Here is a 22,913-nt window from a genome sequence, read left to right as displayed (position 1 = left end):
TATTATGTCATACATGTTATTTTTAACACTGAAAGCCATACTGGATGGCAGATTGGCATCATTTGTATAAACTTAAACGTTCTTTATGCCACAAGTTTAATTGTTTAGTAACAACAGTCATGTTTGATTTTAGAATGTTATCCTTTGCAAAATAATTTAAAGGCAAGATAATATGTCAAATTTTTTTTAAGCGGTGTTAAGTCATTTTCAAGTTCCTAATTGTTTTAATAATTGCCATTTCCAATGGTGGATCAGCATTATAAGTAAAATTTGAAAACTATATATGTCAGGATAATTTCCGTCAAATTCCATCAGATTCTATAAAACAGTTTTTGAAAGAGGTTGTGTAAATTTTTTGTATTGCTAGCAATGCAGTCACATCTGACAGCAGATTGGCATCATCTGAACAAGTTTAATAGTCTTATATGCCAGGATGCCCTCTGTCAAATTTAACCATAATATGTTAAGTACATTTTGAGAGTAAGTCCTTTAAATCTTTTTTGCTATTTTTAGTAATAGTGGCTGAATTAAATTATGGACCCATAATTTGAAGAATCTGAAATGCCATCATGAAAAGATTCTTATCCTCAAATTTCAAGAAATTATACTGTATTGTGTTTCTGTTGGGAAGAAGTCATTTAAAAGGTTTTGTATTTTTGTAGTAATGGCAGCCATATGGGATGACAAATCATCATAATTTGAACCAATCTGAAAAAGCTTCTTACCAGAAGACTTTCTTTCAGGTTTGGTCAAATTCTGTGAAGCAGATTTTGAGAATATGTAAATAGCAAGTGTGAATGGAGGATGCATACCATACCATACCATACCAGAAGCATGTTGGCCACATAGCCAGGTGTAAACATTCGGGGTGCACATCATGAAGAAAGTAATATTATTGTACTTGAATTTAAAAAGAAAAAAATAAATTGAAAAGAAATCAACAAATAAATAAACGCAATGTATGACTTGTTTATACATTGTACTTGAGAATAATAGTTTTAATACTGGACACAAAGGAATTCTGAAGTACTTTCTTTCACAGCTACAGATGTTCTACAATTTTGCTGATTTCCTTTAATCTTTCCATTTAATAAAGTTAATTGTATTTTGACTCAAGTACGAATATCCCTCGGAATCACTGTGTAATAACCCTAAGGAATCACTGTGTAGTAACCCTAAGGAATCCATGTGTAATAACCCTGAGGAATCACTGTGTAATAACCCTAAGGAATTGCTGTGTAATAACCCTATGTAATCACTGTATAATAACCCTACGGAATAACTATATAACTCTAAACAATCACTGAGTAATAACCCTAAGGAATCACTGTGTAATAACCCTGAGGAATCACCGTGTAAAAACTCTAAGGAATCACTGTGTAATAATCCTATGGAATCACTGTTTAATAACCCTGAGGAATCACTGTGCAATAATTCTATGGAATCACTGTGTAATAACCCTAAGGAATCACTGCGTAATAACCCTGAGGAATCACTGTGTAATAACCCTGAGGAATCACTGTGTAATAATACTAAGGAATCACTGTTTAATAACCCTAAGGAATCACTGTGCCGCCATTAATTTGAAATTATGGAATCCCATATGCTGTTCCATAATATGCTTACTCGTTGGCTTTCCTTTCTTTTCTGGGTCTACAATGTACGCTTTCTGAAGGCAAGTGTCCTTTAAAGTGGGGTGGCCTTTCTAGAAGGGGATCACACCGATGTGATTAAAAACTGCCAATAAAGCAGGAACGTAAAGAATTTTAAATATCTAATATTTCCATTTAAAAACCACAGAGCAGCTATGGAATTAATGTGATAAAATTAGACAAGTATTAATTCGAGTAATTGTTAGTAATTTCCAATCTAGAATTAGCATGCTGAAATTAGACCAGTGCTATTTAGATTAATTGTGGGTACTCTTCAATCATATAATTGGTGTGATAAAAGTAGACCAGTGTTATTTAGAGAAATTCTGAGTACTCTTCAATCATGGAATTGGTGTGATCAAATTAGACTAGTGTTATTTAGAGTAATTGTAAGTACTCTTCAGTCATAGAATTAGTGTGATGAAATCAGACTGTGTTATATAAAATAATTTCAAGTTCTCTTCAGTCAGTATATTAAAATGTCATCATGCTTGTACTTCATGGATGGGGCTTTGACATAATAGCAAAAAGGGTGGATGTTTTGGCAATTATGGTCAAAAGAAAGTGACCATAAATCATCCTTTGAACTCTTTAAATTCATGATGTTATTCCTTTAAATTCATGAAGTTCTGCCTTTAAATTCATGATGCTATGCCTTTAGATTCATGATTATATCCCTTTAAATGTATGACTCTATGCCTTTAAATTCATTGCCTTTAAATTCGAGATGATATACCATAACTTTTTGTATACCTATCCTAGGTATCAGCAACGTGTCCAGGTTTGGCACATTTTGACACTCCTGTAATTTTGTTGCTATTCGTAGAAAAGTGTGGTTGCCCCTACAAGCGTGCACTTACAGAATGGCAGAATTTTCACTGCCAGGTGTAGAATTCTTAATTTAGCAGGAAATATAAAAGCACTTGTCAGCATTTGCGCTAAGACCAGGTCCGGTTTCCGAGGGTTGTGTTAAGAGTTATGTGTAGTAGATATGTTATTATTGTTGTATCCTTGAGTGTCTCTCAGAGCTTTGTACTTAGTTGTTATTATTGTTATACCCATTGAGTGTTTCTCAAGGTTTTGTTTAAAGTTAACCCATATGCATATAATTAAATGTCAGCCAATCTTTCTAAAGTATGTAATTACACAGTTGTTTTAGTACACAATCTGAACATTAAAGCTTTGATATTTCTAAATGTTTATATCAGCTTCTATCATTGTTATTAAAATGAAGTATGTTTGTCCAAATCAACGCTACCAATGTGATATCAGATGAATGAGTTGTTATTTATCCCTGTTGCATCTGATACTTTTATTGTATTGCCATATGACTTTATGACTTAATAAACCAGGCAAAACCTAAACCTGTTTGTTCATTTATAATGCACTGGCATTATTTTTATTTTTATTGTAAGAGTTCCCAACTTCATAAGAGAATAACAGAGAACTTTTGGAATTTAGGTCAAAGTCTTCATACAGTTTATTGGCCAGGAACGATCTAATAAATGGGGGGACCACTGTACTAGAAATAACTAGCTGGAAGGGTATTTCTGTAAGGGAAAGAATCTGCTTTTGTGGAAGAAAAAAATGAGATCACATTTTTAAGTAATTATGACTATGCACGGGGCCCATAATTTTGTTCCAGCCTCTTTGTCAGAGTATAGCCATTGATTTTCCGAAATGGACATTATATAAGACGGGTTGTATGTCACGGAATTGTGTGTACTTAATGCCAGTGCATTATAAATGAACAAACATTTAGACGGGTGTCGTAGCCGCGTACTGTGCTTCTCAAGGGTGGTTTATTTCCAGACTTAGTTATTTCAGATACTAAGTTCGGTTCACCCACTGATGTACGTGCAAAGTACTTGCAAGTAAGAAACTTATTAGCTCGGATTTGATCACAACCAGTGTTACGTAGACAACATTTTCGCTATATTATCACTAAATAGGCTAGTTCTTTAGGTGAGCTACCCGCTCTAGATAAGCAATCATTATCTGTTGAGATTTGCAAAAATATAAACCATCTTCTTCTTTCATGTTATCCGTTTTTTTTTTGTGTATGTGTGATTTAATTGCTTATATATTGCAATGGTTGTGAAATTATTCTAAATTTTCTATAACGTCAGACATGGCAATATAAGTGAAAAATAATTATACATTCATCGATCATACAAAGTGATATATCTTTATAATAATCGTATGTGTTAATAAATGTTATTCATTGATCATTCCTGGTGATAATTGTTTCCTATGTTGATACTTCTTTGATTACTCGTTGAAGTTACATGCTCTGATTATTTCGATTTGGGTACGATACTTTTGTTTTATATCAGGTGTTGAATTTGCTGCGCATCATTCTGATAAATTCATCGTTGGACCTGATTAGCACGTGTACGATGTCAGATTAATTCTTCGTTCAAGTAAACATCTCATTCACGAAAATGTGTTTTGCTAATTGCAATCCCAACCTGGATTCATCCAGGAATATTGGTAGTAGTGTTGTTTCATTGACACTATTGTTAAACAAAGACTTATACAAAACGTTGCAAACATGCTTTCAACGAAAATCATTGGTCAGTTTCTATTTCTATATTTGATGTAGATTTATTCTCATTTTTCTGAAATCTGTCATCGTCCAATAAAACGTGGCACAAAAAATACAAGCATCGTGCAGTGGGACCTAAGAATGAGGAGTCCTAACATTTACGCGAATCATTCAATAACTACACATGTAGAACAATGTAACACCAAACATGCAAGAACAAAATGAATGCACACATTGATCCATGTCAAGGGTCACTATTAATCATCAGCAGCAGAGGAAGATTAATAATATGCAGGTAAGTATGCAGATCTGAATCTCATTTTATTAACTATATGATATTCACAAAATACTTATACATTTTCATGTATTATTTACTGTTCGGATAGCTAGAGACATCATGCAGACAGAAATTAGTTTGTAATGTTGATTAGTGCAGGAGGGTTTGGGGAGGATACACATTAATAAACCGCATAATTTAATTCTCTAATTTTCATTGGAAACAAAGACTACCCTCCTCTTCTCTGAGTACAAACTGTATAGAAATGTACATAAATGCAAGATTCCGCAGTTGCATGATGTAACAGTTTACATAGATTGATCTCCCTTGAACTTTCCCTCTGTCAGCTTCGAAACAAGCATGCAACTTAAATGATAATCAAATTATGCATTACATTTGTAAAATTAATAGTTTTAATGATTCACTGTTGTTAGTCATTTGTATTCATATGAAACTGACATGTTTATAATGCTGACCAAACCCAACTACTGATTAAGGGAGAAGTCAGTATTTCGAGAAAGGAACTGTAGATGCAGCTGCAAATCATACTGCAATGGTGCAAGGGAGAGTTTTTTTCAAAAACTTTAATGCCGCATTCACCTGTACAAAACGATCATAACAATTAAAATACACAAGTGAGGTAGAACAATTTACATATTTTTCAAACAGCTACATTAAAACAAAGAATACGACTATTATTCACTTGACCAGAGAAATCAATGATAGTTCATAGCAAAATAAGTTTGTGCACCCCAATCCCAAATTTAAACCTGCATTTTTCACATGCGCGGGTCATTTGTGACACTATACGATGATCAAAGTGCAAAACCAAACCCTTTTCCAAGGTGATAATTATGTGACTGATTGTGTGCTGAATAGGTTGACCCAATTCAAAATAGTTGACATTATCTACTTGCTCTGAATTTGCATGCTTACTGCTATGGGTGGCTATCTCTTCTTCCTAGCCGGCAATTGGTATTTCACGGTTTACATACTGTAAAGCAACTGGGGGTGGACAATGCCTCATATCAGTTTCAATAACAACACAAGCTCGAAATACCCTGTTCACTAATATAGTCACATCTTCACTTATTAAACAATAACAGTTGAAAAGTCGTACCATAGCCTTAAGTTAAAACTTGGACAGGGACCACTTTGCCAAACTATCCCAATCCACCTAAAAAATCAAACCGCCCTAAAAGTCGCAATTATAACATAATCTGATATGTGACCTATAACTAAAATTTACAAGTGCCGCCCATATTTAATGCACAGTAATCACAAGCCGAAACAAGCATCGAAATTCTATGATATAAATTGATTACTCCCTAAAAACAGCACCATAACGAAGTACATCACAATTTTACGTCTCAATTGAGTGACATAGTGACATAATTTAAACAAACACCATTGGTATCGTTCAAGTAAAGATGCATGAAGCCTGTTGTTGTCTTTAGGTATCTTACATTGTTAAATGCACTTCCCGAGCTAATGCGTACAATGTTAACAAGTTTGTAAACGATTTAGTTCAAAATTGGCACAACAAAAATAGTTTGGGGACGGTTACTAGGGGCGTTTCTCCAATCAAACAACAAAGAAGTTCAGACACACTAAAATATTTATAGCAAATATTTACGTTAGCTTATTTTAGGCTATATAGACCGTCACAACTAAATCACAGATTTTGTATGCACAACTTTAATTTGCTAACTGAATTGGCAATTTGTTCCTAAGCCTACATTATTAGACTTTACGTATGCAATTGAAGTACTGTGCACAATTTTGTTGCAAGAAATCGGTAACCAGTTAATAGTACTACCAGGAAGTTAATCACTCACACACATGACAATGAGTCACAAGGAAAATGCATCTAACACAAACATAGCGAGATGGAATGAAAACTATTTATAATGGCGACATCGAGCGAAGATTTGATTGCGTCCGACGCAATAGAGAACAGTGAACCAAAAGTATCAGACGATTAGAACTGCACATTTTGTCTGAAGACATTTAGGTCTCCGAGAAGGCTACCATGCTCACATTCGTTTTGTCAGGACTGTCTACGTTCTCATATATCCCACAGTGTATCTATACATGGAACGTTAATGGAATTTTATTGCCCAATATGTGGAACTGTAGTTCGCTCGTCAGAGGAAGTTTCTCTCGACACTTGGGTGCATTTATTTCCTCATAATACGCTCCTGCTTTCCGTGTTGATGAACATGGAATTAAAAGTAGACCTCGTTTGTGATGTATGTCAGGTTCAGAATGCACAAGAAATGTGCATTCTATGTGAACAAGTTTTGTTTGGAAACTGCTTGAAAATGCACAAAAGAATGAGAGTGTCAAACACTCATGATATTTTGAAAATTGAAGATTTGCCAGGTAAACAAGATATGATTCTTCAACACAGTTCATTATTTAAGTGCATGGACCATGTAAGCAATCCTGTAGACCATTATTGCAAAGATCATGAAATTCAGCTCTGCTCCAAATGCTTCGTCTCTAATTACAACACTTGTTCCCATGTAGTTGAGCTGATTAATGAAACATCCATTAAATCAGATACTGTTAGTGATATCAAATTGCAGATAAAAGAGCTTGAAGATCAATTCAAAAGGTTTACTGATATCAATGCATCACACCTAAGAAAACTTGAACCACAGATAAATGATCTGACCCAACAAATAGGAACATTGAAAAATTCCATAACTATTGCTCTAGATGATTTGGATACAAGGGTGAAAATCGAATGCGAGAAAATCTATAATGATGAAAGGAAGAAATCAGAGCAATTAAACAACGGATGTCAATCTCAGATAATGACAGTCAGGAATTCAAATTACATCATCGACTCAGTAACCAAATTTGCAGCTGAAAGCCAATTGTTTGTGTTGGTTAAAAGAATGTTGCGCCAGATGTCCCTGTTGAAGACTCAAATTGAAGAAACGTGTACGGAGAATTACATGTTAAAATTGGAATTAGTAATTAATCATCAACTTAAGTCTGTTGTGCATATACCAAGAGGGGAAATTGCAAAGATGAAAATGACAATAAATGATGGAAATCCGATCACACCTGACGGATTCAAATCACTGAAAGGGTGCAAGGCAAAGATTTTAGATATTAAAGAAATCAAAGTTCATGGCGACCAACGTCCTAGCTATGTTGATGTAAAGTATGTATCCCATAACCTTGTCATGATACTGGATTTTGAAAACAAAGTCTTCCACCTTTTAGACTCTTCATTTAACTCTCTCTGTTTTTGGAGATTGGCAGGATATCCATCTAGAGTGTTTGACGCTGGCCATAAAGAAATTGCTCTATCGATGGCGTACGATCAAACCATACAATTCTTATCAATTAAGGACAACACCATTAGCCCCACACGAAAGATAACAACGCGAAATAAATGTTACGGTATCGCTGCTGTCAGTCACGAGGAAATGATAGCGTCCGGACCATGCGGTGATGATAAGACGTACCACTGGAGCATCATCACTGTTGATGGGAAAGAGAAATCCTATCATGAATTTGAAGGCCAAGGTTCAGGTGGGACATATCTTGCTGTGAATGCGTTCAAAACTTCCCTTTACATATATGTGATGGAAGACAACTCGTTGCATTGTTTCGGTTTTGAAGGCAAGAAATATTTTGCTTTCAAACATCAGGATTTAAAGGAACCAAGGGCTGTGGCAATTGACAGAGACGATAATGTATACGTGATAGGACTCAACTCTCGCAATATATTTCAACTATCTGGAGATGATAATTTAATTCAGTTTATCACAGATGTAGTTCCTAATAATCCAATGGCAATGTGTTTCAATGAAAATTCTGAAAGATTTCTTTTGACATGTTATAAAAAAGAAGATCTTCATATATTCAAGATTGTCAAGACGGGGATTAAAAGTTCCACCGATGCTGCTGCTTCCATATCATGCTTCACTAATCTGAACTTATTACGTCATCGTTGACATCAAAGTAATTTTGCGATGAATTAAATTCAAGTTTAAAGATAGGTATTGTTTCTTGCACTTTATAACTCCATATTTACTACTTTTTCCTTGATATAATTATCAAGTTATCGACCTGTGGTTTTGTGATGAACAAAATTCAAATATTTGATTCACTGAATTTTAGTATCACTTTGAGGGCCTTATTGGTCATATTATATTTTTATCACACCATAGTTTCTTTTTAATTGATACAATATACAACACTTTAACATCAAAATGTTATCATATCTGCAATTCAAAACCAATCATCGAAATAAATTATATGGGTAAATTTTTTATTCAACTGAATATGGAACACTGACCGCAATATTCCAAAGTGAATGAAAGGTGACACGTATTAAGTAGGGCCTAACCGGAAATCGCCTCGGAAATTCGCCTCGGCCAAATATCCCGTTTTTCGGTACTATTTGGAAGCATTAGCCTCATAATATGCGCACAAATGGTTACAAGTAAATAATTCAAAAAATATCAAACTTTTAAAAAAAAGTTTTTAATATATAATAATTTAGTTAAAAATAAATTATAATTACACAAACAGTTAACATTTAAAGTTTAAGCTTTGCATACGATAATGAAACAAACGGTACTCTCCGGAGTCGCACCTACTACTCGGTTCGTGCCTGGATCTGGCAAATAGTACATCCAAATACTCGGATTCGGTACTCGGTGAAAATTATCTACTCGGTTAGGCCCTAATATTAAGTAAACTTCAAAGCCAAATTAAGCACTCATATTAATAACGAAATGCAGAGATTTATCAGCATCATGCTATTATTATTTCCTTGACACTGCCGTCGCCACATACTCATAATAACAAGGTACAAGTATAAACGTTGTTGTACACATTTTAAAGTTGTCATACACTGTTGATCGTTTTCCAGCTCAACAGTACTATGATGATATATGGTATCTTCACACTGAAGAAACTAAAACGGTACGTTGAAAACTGGAACGATTCTCTGTTACTGAGATTTTACACAAAAAGTATTCATAAGGATTTTAAAACAGTAAGAGGTTACACTTATTTCCTAGGTTGGTATTGTTCATTTCCTGCACAATATAGCAATGTGTACCATACTCCATTACATAAATTTGGATACAGCAATGTAAATTCTTTTAATTTTAACGCTTGTATATATTTATTGTTTGGCATGCCTTTCACAAGTCTGACTCGTGTAGGCTAGTTAAAAGCGTGCTGTTCACTGTCAGTTTGTCAGTTTATTTCATTGATCCAGCAGCAACAACAATAATTTATTTGAGGAATCTAGCGTATTCTCCTCTATTCGTAAAATACGTCACCTTACATGTAATTTTCGTGCAAGATTGATTTAAAAAAAACAAAATAAACCAACTCATATTGCAGTTCATTCCTCCGACTTTTGTGAATGAGATATATGCCTACATTTAATTGATTCTAATTACAGCATATGCTTATTAATAAATGTTTGCATATATAAAAGCAGCGGAACTCGTCTTTCTAACGGACCGATTCAAAATACCGTATATACCAAACAAGTGTTTCATATCTATCTATCTACCTATCTATCTATCCTAATATAATCCGACAAAAATTGATTCGAATCAGAATGAAGCTAAATTAACCGTCCTATGCCTTGCGATTGCAAATTAGCTATAGTTTTGTGATAATTCAGTCCCCAGTGCAGATCGAATATGCGTTTGCCATGGAAGAAGGAATAAAACCCTAATTTGAATAATTTTGAACAGCCATAACTGGATTTAACTTTTCTTGCCTATGTATACGTACGTGCCAAAGCATTTTGTTTGCGGAATGGTTGCCTACTCATTATGTTACTTGTCATCCAATTTATCAAAATAATATTTTGTAAGAGCACGGTTCCTGATATCGCATCGGAAACGGCACACAAGCAAAACTGTCTAAATCAATAATGCTTTCATTTCAGACTTTGTTAGTTAACGTTTTGATCCTATAGCTGCTGGAAAACCCCTTGTGACAAAACCAGTGAGGTTTGTTAGAAAATAGGACTCCACATTATAAATTCTTTTAAGTTAAATCCCAATTCCTGCATCAGCCAGGCTATGCACAGGTATGTGTCTTTGAATTAAATGAATTGAGGTAAGAATGTTTTTGAACCAATCTAATATTGCTGCCTAAGTGAGTAGTAAAACGCTCTTCCTTACTGAATTAAATGTATTTTAATCTCTCCATTAATCATTATGCTAATCCATTCGTTTCGTATGCACTCACACAATGGAACAAGAATCCAACTTTACATAGATACATAATACACTTTTCACAGCGGACTATGTGATGCCTTAAGTCATACATATTACGGTTTCAATATAAGGATGGAATACCTTCAGCACCATACTAGTAGTATATCTTTAATATTTGACAAGACCAGGAGACTCCATGTTACCCTATTGTAGCTCCGAAAGGAACATATCGAAATATTTGCCACATGGAATGTATCAAAAATGTTTACGATGATAAGGATGTCAGTGATGGTGCCTCGACAATAAGATTTTAAAAGGCTATATGTTTCCTTTTTTCCCAAATATTTTCCCAAACAGTTACTATAGTGCTTCACATTCAGTAAGCAAATGTTCCGTTGCACAGTTTATTTCATTTATATTACATTTTTATTTCTTTGCATTGATGAAAACATGAAATTTTGATTGATGCGTTCTCCACGTTGTTTCTTTAACGATAATGTTTAGGAGGGGAGAAAAAAGAAAATGGTGACAATGATAATATCAACAACGTCAACAACGACGATGATGATGATGTTAATGATACTTAGAAAAATAAGATAACAATATATTAAGATGGTAGTAATTCATGTGTACTCAAAATTAGATCTTATCTCTCTTTATCTCTGTCTAACCGTTCTTAATAGACCATATTCTCTCCTCTGTTATATGAATGTATCAGCTCTCTGAAATAATTATTCTGTTATAGTTGGCGAATGTTTAACGCGCATACGTCTCGCTAGACCATGAAACATCGGCAAATAATCTTGCATCTGCTACCACATGTGTTACAACTTTCAGAATTTGGTTCATATTAAAGACATATAAAATGCTTTAAATCGTACGATTTGTTGGTTGATATAAGTGCACGTCAACATTATACAACGCAAGGATGCATTTTATTCTAGCGAAATAATGCAATGAAGCAAACATAAATATAACATGCATTATTCGATGCTCAGACTCACAAAGAAAGTACGGAAAAAGTGGTATATATATATATATATATATATATATATATATATATATATATATATATATATATATATATATATATATATATGCCTTTTATTAATGTTTAGTTATTCTATTCATTGTGTTTAACTATCTGTAAACTCTTTAAGGATGCATTATATTCTAACGAAATAATGCAATGCAGCAAACATAAACATAACAGTTTTATAATAATGTCTTAATTTACCCATATGGATGGGGGAGGTAATTTAACAAACAATGGTTTCATTGATATGTAAAGCTTAAGTTCTTAGCCGGCAAAGCCATTGGAAAAGCGTTTTTGTCTTCAGCGGTGGAACTATAAATGTTCAGATATTTTTATCAGCTCAAACACTAGATAAGACTGCATGGTCGTTAATATATTGTATTGTACTGACTGGCTTTAAAAAGGATAAAGTAAACATATTTATCGATGAATAGTTAAAGGAATTCGACCGCCGTACCCATCCCAAATCTAACATTCTCGTAATGTATAATCAATATCGTGTGCTATGTATATCTGTAATGGGCATACTATCTTTGTCGGCCGTCCCTGTGGGTACTAGACAGCCTAGACCAGCAATTTAAGCGATATCCTCTTCCTAAGGTTTGATTTATTTGCCTATTGGAAAGCCGTTGAGTTGTTCAGCTATTTTGTGCATGCCGGAATGGTCTTGGCTCAAAAAAGATATGCACACCGTTTTCAAAAATGAGGATAGAAGAATATCACTCAAAACAAACTGTTGGACTATTTGTCTACCCAAATCCCTAATCAGTCATCCCGCGCTTGAATGTATCGAAACTATGTACCATGCAAAGAAGGAAAAAAAATATAAGAAAACGTGAGATAAAGTATAACTCATTTTTGGACACTTTGGACGTAAATTTAAAGATAGCATGAGAATTGTGGTCGAAAATAAGTTTAAAATACTAACAATTGATAATATACACATATATGCACAATGCATAGATCAGATGAGATCAAAGCTGTACCCCAAAAGGATTAGCTGCTATATTCCTCTGTTTGCTAAGCAAACAGGGATACTTTCCTGAGACAGGGAAGGAAAAAGCTCTTGAACATCAAGAGGGCAGGGGTCAGTTTTTATGTACAAATTTAATGTCTCATGCACCTGCCTAATATAAAAATTCATAAAATAAATAATACATGAGTCAGGTGAAAAGGTTCGTATTTTTGGAGTGGTATTATGAAGCACAACATAATCACATCACACATTGTCCTGTGAAGTCTACTGAAGTTCTTAGAATAAAATGCGTATGCACCCCAACCTCTATTGTATACATGCATTTTACACATCCGAAGGCGATTTATGACAGCATATGGTGCTCACAGTGCAAACGCATGCCTTTTCCTGGGTGATACTTATGAAAAACATTGTCAACTAAACAGCTTGATGCAATTCAGAATAGATTTGTCATCCAAGCCGTTTTTGAGATATTATACTTGCCTTGAACCCATGTGTCCACTGCTATGGGTTGCTAGCTCTGCGTCCTAGCCGACAAGTTTTGTAAACTTAGCAAATATCTTATTTCTCTGGAATACAAAGTGAAAATTTAAAATTGACTTACCTTAATGCAAATTAAATCCCAAATAGTCCTAGGAAAACGTATTACAATACATAGTGAATTCCAGTGGTATTCCAAATAAGATCGATTGATGAATGTGTTGATATGCCTGTATTCTCAAACACGGTAATGTGCCAATGGCCTGAAGTGGGATGACGTGCCAAAATTCCTTTGACATATCACAATGACATAATCCCAAAACGTTTTTGTCTGCCTTCACTATAAGTTAATGCCTCTGTCCCGGAATATTATATATGAGCACTTTGTATTTCCAGTGTATAATAATTTGATTAAATAAGTCTTCCTAAGTGAAATACTGAACACAACAATAAGAATGATTCTGCCTCAGATGTTAAATGCATTAAGCGATAGTGATAACATTTTTGGATTTTTCTCATGTAATGCAGGTGTTAGTTCAGCAAAGAAACAAACTAGAATCCGCATGTATTTAAACAGGACCTGTATACATTTTAACTATTGCTGCTTCTGTATGCAAGTGACAGTGCATTAATTGCTGTCAAATAAAAAATACCCGAGAAAACGCCTTTTTACTGATTGTTGTAAAACCAGGAAACTGCTTTGCAGACATAAAATAATTAACATCGCTGGCAGTCTGGAATTTTTATAGTAGCCCTAAAAGGGCTGTTTTTCACACCGGTTTAGTATAGTTTCTGATCCGGGTGTCTTCTTCTAGGCAGTTCTTCTGCATTCCGTGTCTCTTCGAACTTCAGCTGCAAAAATTGTTCAGCTCGTGGCTCTCTGTTAGCTATTCGGCCACACTAACTAGACTTAATATGGATTCAGTTTCGCTATGTTTCCGTATATAACATATTCAAAATATGGATTCAAACTGCAAAAATACGGGTTTTGGGTTTGGTGCTTTCAGCGACCGCCTGGCTAAATACGTAAAGGCATTGACGAATAGGTCTGTTTTTTACCTGTGTACCAATGATTTCTGTAGCCCCATGTCCAGTAGCCGCTGTCTATGTCGTTTTTCTCACCCACCTCCTATATCTCATCCGCTTATACTTGTACGTTGGAAGATTCGCAGACTCAGTTGGGATCGGGTCGATGTCGGGTTGTAGATCGTCTTGAGTTTGTACGTCACGGTCAGTAGTTGTAGTCGTCCGCAGAGTTGTGGTGAGGGGATGTGACTTTTTGCCTTAGGGATGGATCAGGACAAATCGTGAAAAATGGCCCACCGTCGCACCTCTTTCATCCTCTTAGCATTTTGCCACTTTTTCGCCACCATACTCGCCTCCCACGTTTCCGTCAGTCATTTTCCTGCGTCCTTCTTAATGTTTGTGTCCCACACCAAAAATAATGATGTTCGTTTGTCGCCTGTCCTCAGGCTAATATGGTGGTTAAATCCCGGGTACAGGTCAGAATGTACCCAAAACGAAACGTAACCAAAGTCACAACTTACTCAAACCGAAAGGTACCCAAGTCACAAAGTACTCAAGAGTTAACTTACCCAAGTCACAATGTACCAAAATTAACAATCTATCCCAACTAAAGCAAGACCCAACACCTTGAAGGTCTGACTTTTGCTGTTTTAATTTTATATGCTGAAAGTTCTTCTCAATAAGTTGTGAATCGGCATAAATGTTTTATATTGATTTTGTTTGCAAATTATGGTATAGATACTTTGTCTAACATACAAAATCTTAGACTATGAAATTTCCTTTGATACTGATAGTCTTTTGATTCATTTAATTTTGAATAACTCAACACACTATTGGTAAAAATCATATAAGTGAATTACCACCAGTAATAAATATGGCATACATGTATTTGTTCAACAAAGATTATTTCAGTAATTTTTTTTCTTAGAATTTGATTCTACATATCTTTAAATGGCAAGTACCCGGTATTCACTTTATTTGGGATCCCCATACATCCCTTTAGAAGGCGGTCAAAAGAAAAACCGGAAAACACCGAAAAAACGCCGCAATAAATCAAACAGCGACGAAAAATGCCCGAAAATTGGAAATTAAACACTTTAAAATGGAATATTGTCATTTTATATGCATGACCATTAATGTCGTTCTTATTTTATAGTATGGAGTATTCGATGCTATTTGATCTGAACAAACTTCGACTGAAAACCGCTGCACGGTTAATACATGATGCCCGAAAAACGCCTTTAAATCTTAAACAATGTTCGTCATAGAAGAATATTCATTCTATCAAATGCGTTTAACCATTATGCATATGATAATCACATTTCTGATATGTTTTGCAGAGAGTTGTTCAATTAAAGAAAGTAAAAAATTCGCAACTCTCTCCAGCATTTATTAATAATAAGTGAAACTCTTCATTATATTAATAAAATCATAATATTTATTTATATGTAGCATCTTTAAGAAAGACAAAAATATTATAAACATATGTTTATATCAAAGAACTGACTAATATTTTAATATAATATTATATAGCATTATATACAATACCCATTGGTCGGGAAACCTCACCTTTCACATTAACGTACACCAGTTGATCGGGAATGAGGTTTTAATAACACTTATACTGATATGTAATATTTTTGACACTGTTTGGCCTGTTAGTGCATGTTTACATGTTTATTGTATTATTTATTCAGCTTGCGAGAGAGAGAGAGAGAGGCATGTCCCTTTTTGATTGATACAAATTAAATATTTCATAATCATATAAATAATGTGGGTTATTTTACAGAATCAGAGACTTTATGTTACATGAATCAAAGTTTAAACAAATGATAATGATAGACACACTGAATGTTTATAATAATATCCATGTAAAAGGAACCTTTATAAGATTTAAAGACGTTTTCAAACAGCATTTATCGGCCTGGAAGCGTTTCCAAGTCGCGTTTTCCTGTACATTTTTAGAATATGTTCCATATTTTTAAAGCAAGGACTGTAATTAAACAGGTATAGTTTTTGGGGGGAAAAGGCACTCCTTTTCGGCGGTGTTTTTTTTTGCGGCTTAATAACATGTTGCGTAAATCAAACTTTAAAAAATTGAGAATCATAGAAATAGAATACATGTATATGTATTTACAGTAACAGGCATACAATCATGTCGTATAATGACAATGTTTAGTTTCAGAGTGTTTACTTCACGTTTTCCGGCGTTTGTGCACGTTTTCTCGTGGGGGAAGGGGGTATTTACAGGTGATTCTTGGCGTTTTACGGTCTTTCTTAGGACCCTTTGGAAGGTGATTATTTACACGCACCGTGCGCTGTGATGTCACAATGACAGCTACACATGTTGATATATTTTGCCGATAAGACTCGACGTGTTCTTTTCTTGGTATAGTTTGTACCTGGACACACTTGTAAAACTCCATATTGATCATTAATTTTTATCTGGAAGTTTATTGACGACACTCATGGTAAAGATCATATAGTAGTCAGGATTTAACAGACTTCGGTTAAACAAAATTTTTATTAAATTTGAAACACCAATTTTATTTAATTTTTTTTAAAGTAAATGCGCATCAATGACCTGTAAGATTTTTACGATAAGAGATGTAATATGCAAATCAAATCAGTAAGAGCTGAAAATCAGAAAAATCAAAGAATCGAAGATAGATAGATAGATAGGTAGATGGATGGATGGATGGATGGATTAATAAATAAAATGAGATAGAGATAAATTTTCAATATTTTAATTTATATTTCAATAGAAAAGTTCCAATATTACTGTACTTGTAGATTTATCAAATTGGTTGTATTTCTAGCATACACAATTACAAAAAGGATGCACAAGTTGTTCTTTCAAAGAAGGTAAATAATGCCGGTGCCAGCTTGCCGCTCTCTCTGTCTGTCTGTCTGTCTCTCTCTCCAACATAAAATCGGTCATTCACTAGAGCAAGTACGTGTCCACAAGGCCTTAAAGGCTTGCCTGTATTTATGAGTCCTATTTTTACTCTGAAGCCACTATTGAAATATCTTATACTGTTTTGTAACGTATTTTCATCTCTGGTATGTCTGTTCTTTGGGCGTTTTTGGGGGGGAGGGGGGAGGGTTTGGGTTTTTTTTTTGGTTACAAGTCTCATCAGGATAGTCAAGTACGCAAACGGATGCAAGAGCACATACGTGTCGGCCAGTGAGGTTTTTATGATAATCAGCATCTCTGCCGAACGTTATATTCAGTTTGAGTGGATATCAGGATGTATGCATACCGGTTTGTATTGCGAAATAGAAAATAGAATAAAATTTCAAAATTGATGCTAATGATTGTATGAAACAAGTGCGCTTTTGAGCACTGACTAAAACACATAAAGCAGTCATGAAGCATGGTTCAAAACAGTAGGTAGAATTTTCTCCACAGTGAAACGCACCCATGCATATATTCAAACAATACTTCTTAAATTAAATACGTATTTCTTAATGCGCATTGGAGCTAGCTCATAAGATAGTTCCGTTGGGTTTGTCGATTTCCATTGCTCATAAATCCAGACACTTTCGTATGAAACAAAATACACTAAGTTATGTCATTAATTAAAGCTAGTTTGATTTGTGTACATTCTGAGTTGGGTATGTTTCGGTTTTGGTACTTTTTGGGTTGGGACCGTTTCGGTTTGGGTACCTTGTGACATGGGTATATGCCTTCCTACATGGTATAATGTAGTTCTTAAGGTACACAATTGTGTCTATCTCTATGTCAGTCTTTCTCTCTTTCACATAACCCAACATAGAACAGATTATGTTATCTGGCTTATGTAGAAAGTGAAGAAGTGAACATTTCATCGACGACCTGGAAAATAGTCAATGAATACAGAATTAATCTAATAATAATGAGAATACAACTCTGTGCTTTTAAGATATTTGATTTTAATGATGACACTGATGAGAATAATGGTGAAACCTATGGCGAGATCAACAGTTAGAGTAAAATGATGATTGTGACAGCACTGACGATAATAAATATGTTAATCATGATGAAGATGATGTTGATATAAAATTTGCAAGTTAATGAAATGTAATTTAATGCTCTGAGATGAAGGGAAAACATACTGTTTTAAAATTAGTACATAACCAATAATTTTCGAAGACTGAATTAAGACATCAATTTATGAAATATCAATAATTAAATATATAGCCATAACACTAATGCAAACTGATTCTCAAAGCAAAGTTTAAGTATGAAATCACCAATACAAACTGTATACAGCATCACATAGAGATTCAGCTAAAAATATATCTTATCTGCTTGCATCTTTTATGTTTAAAACAACCTATTACATAGCTAATATTTAACATGTTTGATTATATATTAATAAAATTATTACTTCGAATTAAACACGTTTACTGAATCTAAATTTCATATACAGTCCTGAGTATGACCATATAAGTTTCTAAAAATAAATTTTGCCTCTAGTTGGATGGAAATTTCCATTACGTTGGCATTCATCCTGATTCTGAAATTGTTCTTAGTTTTTATTTAAATGCTGTTTGCTTCAAATTAGCCATTCAATATACTAAAATCATACTTAGTTGAATATAGTTATGTGCAGTTGTGAGGATTTAATTTCAGCACTATCTATAACACCATCACATTACTTGTCATGTTAATAGGAATGGACACGAGGCTGTACATGCCCATTGTAGCCTCATTCCAGCAATATATATAACATCACAACATCACTTATCATTATAATATAAAAGAGGAAGAGGCCTGTATAAGGTCTTCATTACTTTACTTTTGCATTCTAATATAAAAGAATAAGATTGTCTGTACTAATCCCTTGGGGCTTTACTTGTCATTCTAATACAAAAGAATATGAGGTCTGTACAAATACCTCAAACCTTTACTTGTCATTCTCATATAAAAGAATAAGAGGCCCGTACAAATCCCTCAGATCTCTTTTTGACATTCTAATATGAAAGAAAAAGAGGCCTGTACAAATCCCTCAGAGCTCTACTTGTTATTCTAATATAAAAGAATAAGAGGCCTGTAAAAATCCCTCAGAGCTCTACTTGTCATTCTAATATGAAAGAATACGAGGCCTGTACAAATCACTCTGACCTCTAATTGTCATTCTAATATAAAATAAAAAGAAGCCTGTACAAATCCCTCAGACCTCTAATTGTCATTCTAATATAAAAGAATAAGAGGCCTGTACAAATCCCTCAGACCTCTAATTGTCATTCTAATATAAAAGAAAAAGAGGCTTGTACAAATACTTCAGACCTCTAATTGTCATTCTAATATAAAATAATAAGAGGCCTGTACAAATCCCTCAGACCTCTTCTTGTCATTATAATATGAAAGAAAAAGAGGCCTGTACAAGTCCCTCAGAGCTCTACTTGTCATTCTAATATAAAAGAATAAGAGTCCTGTACAAATCGCTCAGAGTTCTACTTGTCATTCTAATAGAAAATAATAAGAGATCTGCACAAATCCCTCAGAGCTCTACTTGTCATTCTATTATGAAAGACTATGAGGCCTGTACAAATCTCTCAGACCTCTACTTGTCATTCTAATATAAAAGAATAAGAGGCCTGTACATATCCCTCAGACCTCTTCTTGTCATTCTAATATGAAAGAAACATAGGCCTGTACAAATCCCTCAGAGCTCTACTTGTCATTCTAATATAAAAGAATAAGAGGCCTGTATAAATTGCTCAAGGCTCTACTTGTCATTCTAATATGAAAGAATATGAGGCCTGTACAAATCCTTCAGACCTCTACATGTCATTCTTATATAAAAGAATAAGAGGCCTGTACAAATTCCTCAGAGATTTACTTGTCAATCTAATATAAAGGAATAACATGTCTGTACAAATCCCTCAGAGATTTATTTGTCATTTTAACATTAAAGAATAACGTCTGTACAAATTCCTCAGAGATTTACTTGTCATTCTAACATAAAAGAATAACATGTCTGTACAAATCCCTCAGAGATTTACTTGTCATTCTAACATAAAAGAATAACATGTCTGTACAAATCCCTCAGAGATTTACTTGTCATTCTAATATAAAAGAATAAGAGACCTGCGCAAGTGCATAGTATACCAGTATGCATTTACTTACATTACATACTATGAAATGCTCCTATATACAGCTGTATGAACACAGAAATATAATGATGTGTACTCTTATGCATTACTTGTTACCTATACCAAGTCAAATGAAGATATCGAAAATAATGGTTATCAAATTGCAATTACTTTTATTGGATAATATTGATACACAAATATCACATTACATGAACAGAGACAAAAGTCATGCATACCGCTAGGTATGATCTTATATTAGATACAATGGTCTATACCATTATCTGGTTACAAAGAGAAATACTTCGAAGTGGTATGCATTTCCTTACATTGGATACAGTGAATGTAATATACCTATAGCAAGTTGCATCAGTACACAAGTAAGGATTGAGAACCATGGAAAGTCCATTGCCCTACTATTGATCTTTAAACCAAAGGTAATTAGGTAAGGATGGGACCAGACTAGTCCATCTCCCAACTATTAATATTTAAACCAAAAATAACTAGGTAAGGATTGGGAACTGTCCTAATATGCCAATGTTGAAATACTGTATCTGATATGTTAGTTTCTAATACTGTATCTCATATGGCAATCTTCTAATACTGTATCTAATATGGCAATGTTGCAATACTATATCTAATATGGAAATGTTGTAATACTGTATATAATATGGCAATGTTGTAATACTGTATCTAATATGGCAATTTTGCAATACTATATCTAATATGGAAATGTTGTAATACTGTATATAATATGGCAATGTTTTAATACTGTATCTAATGTGGCAGTGTTGTAATACTGTATCTGATATGGCAAGGTGTTGGACTTTAAATGCCAAATTCCACCTGATGCTTATATTAAACTTTATGTTTTAGAGGAGATGAACTTAAACTGTCCGTTGTTTTTCTGCACGAAATAATTTATAGCAATAGTGAAGTCATAATACAATAAAATACCATATTATCAAAAACAATGAAATATAATGATATGAAACATCATAATCTTTACAAATATGGCATGTTTACATTATCTGCAATGGTATAATGCACCAAAACTGAAGATATTAATAAGATAAATCAATACAGTTCAAAATGCCCTAATGGATATCTTTATATATTGACTACCTGGTCTCAATGATCATTTATATTCACCCCACCCCCAGTATTTCTTCAGTAGAAGTTATCTACTAAGGGGACAGTCTACATATATATGTACTGCTATCAAAGCGCCATGTTTAAGGTGGCATTGTTTGAATTTGCAACATGTACAAAATCTTCGCTAGCCACGATTTCAATATTATAACACTATCTACACCCTGACGTATTGAGCTGATTGATATTCATGTGTTTCGTGTCTGTAAATTTCAAGCCACCACATCCAATCAAAATTAAGTTGTTCAAATTTGAACGCTGTTCCTACGTGATCGAGACAAGGGGAGTACACATCTTAAATAGACTGATAAATATGTATATATCCATATTTGTAAAACACCTTTTACTCAAATACACCTGTAATGGTTTTCTTTTAGTAAATAGTCGTACTTTTGATGTGAAACTTACAAAGTATCCTTTCTAAGTCAAATGCCTCCACTATTTTCAGCTATTGTACAATGCACTGATGGTACACGCTCTTGGTTAGTTGGCATCACATGCTAAGGGAGGCAACTCATAAAATCCAAATGATGGACTAATTACTACAGGTGAGCTACCAGCCTCCTGACTGTACATCAAAGCAGAAATGTCCCATATTATACATTTACTGTACACCGAAGCAAAATGTCCCATAATATATATTTACTGTACATCCAAGTAAAAATGTCCTATAACATACAATTATAGTACAGCCAAGAAAAATGTCCTAAAATAAACATTTACAGTACATCCAAGGAAAAATATCCTATAATATGCAATTACTACATCCAAGTGAAAATATCATATAATATGCATTTGCTGAACATTGAAGCAAAATGCTCTATGACAAATAATTACTGTACATCCAAGTAAAAATATCCCATAATATACAATTACTGTACACCCATGCAAAAATGTCCTATAATATACAATTCCTGTACATTCAAGCAAAACTGTACGATAATATACAGTTACAGAACAGAAAGGACAGATTGAAAAACATAAACACTTTCCCCCCAGCTTGTGAATAATAAATCTAAAGGAAAGTATTTTTAGGAGAAAATAATATTGCCAATTGCCACCAAACAGTATATTAGAAAAAAAGTCCTGTAAATTATAAGACAGTAAATCTTATATATAAACACCACATTTGATTTTCTTTCTTTGTATTATGTTCTAACTGATGAACAGTTCCACACTTTTGGCATCCTATTTTGTCTTAATATTTAAAACAACAAAAATGTTATTCTTATAATTAATTTGCATTGTTTGTTAGATTTTAATTCATTAATTGTTATCGGTTATATAAAATTGTATTTTGTAACTGATCTTATCAAAAATCATTTTCATCACCTACCTGACCAGAATCATTGTTTTTTGTGTGGTTCTTTTAATTCTGTAAACGACTAATATAGATAGTTTACATTTCTCTCTGAGTATATGTTAGATATTAGAATCATTATCCTAGTCTGAGTCATGGACATTATGTTT

At 33.8% G+C, this 22,913-nt stretch overlaps 1 protein-coding gene across 1 annotated transcript; it reads left to right on the top strand.

Annotated features, from left to right (window-relative positions):
* Positions 1-6,699: 6,699 nt before the first annotated feature.
* On the top strand, positions 6,700-8,454 carry LOC149786967 (uncharacterized). Its single transcript, XM_089976008.1, has one exon. The coding sequence runs from the start codon at positions 6,700-6,702 to the stop codon at positions 8,452-8,454; it is 1,755 nt and encodes a 584-aa protein (XP_089832134.1).
* Positions 8,455-22,913: the final 14,459 nt, after the last annotated feature.

The sequence above is a fragment of the Sinohyriopsis cumingii genome, chromosome 12, assembly GCF_028554795.1.
Source record: "Sinohyriopsis cumingii isolate HCF-2022 chromosome 12, ASM2855479v2, whole genome shotgun sequence".
Lineage (NCBI taxonomy): Eukaryota > Metazoa > Mollusca > Bivalvia > Unionida > Unionidae > Sinohyriopsis > Sinohyriopsis cumingii.
The sequence above is the reverse complement of the archived record's forward strand: the minus strand, read 5'-3'. Positions and strand labels throughout refer to the sequence as shown.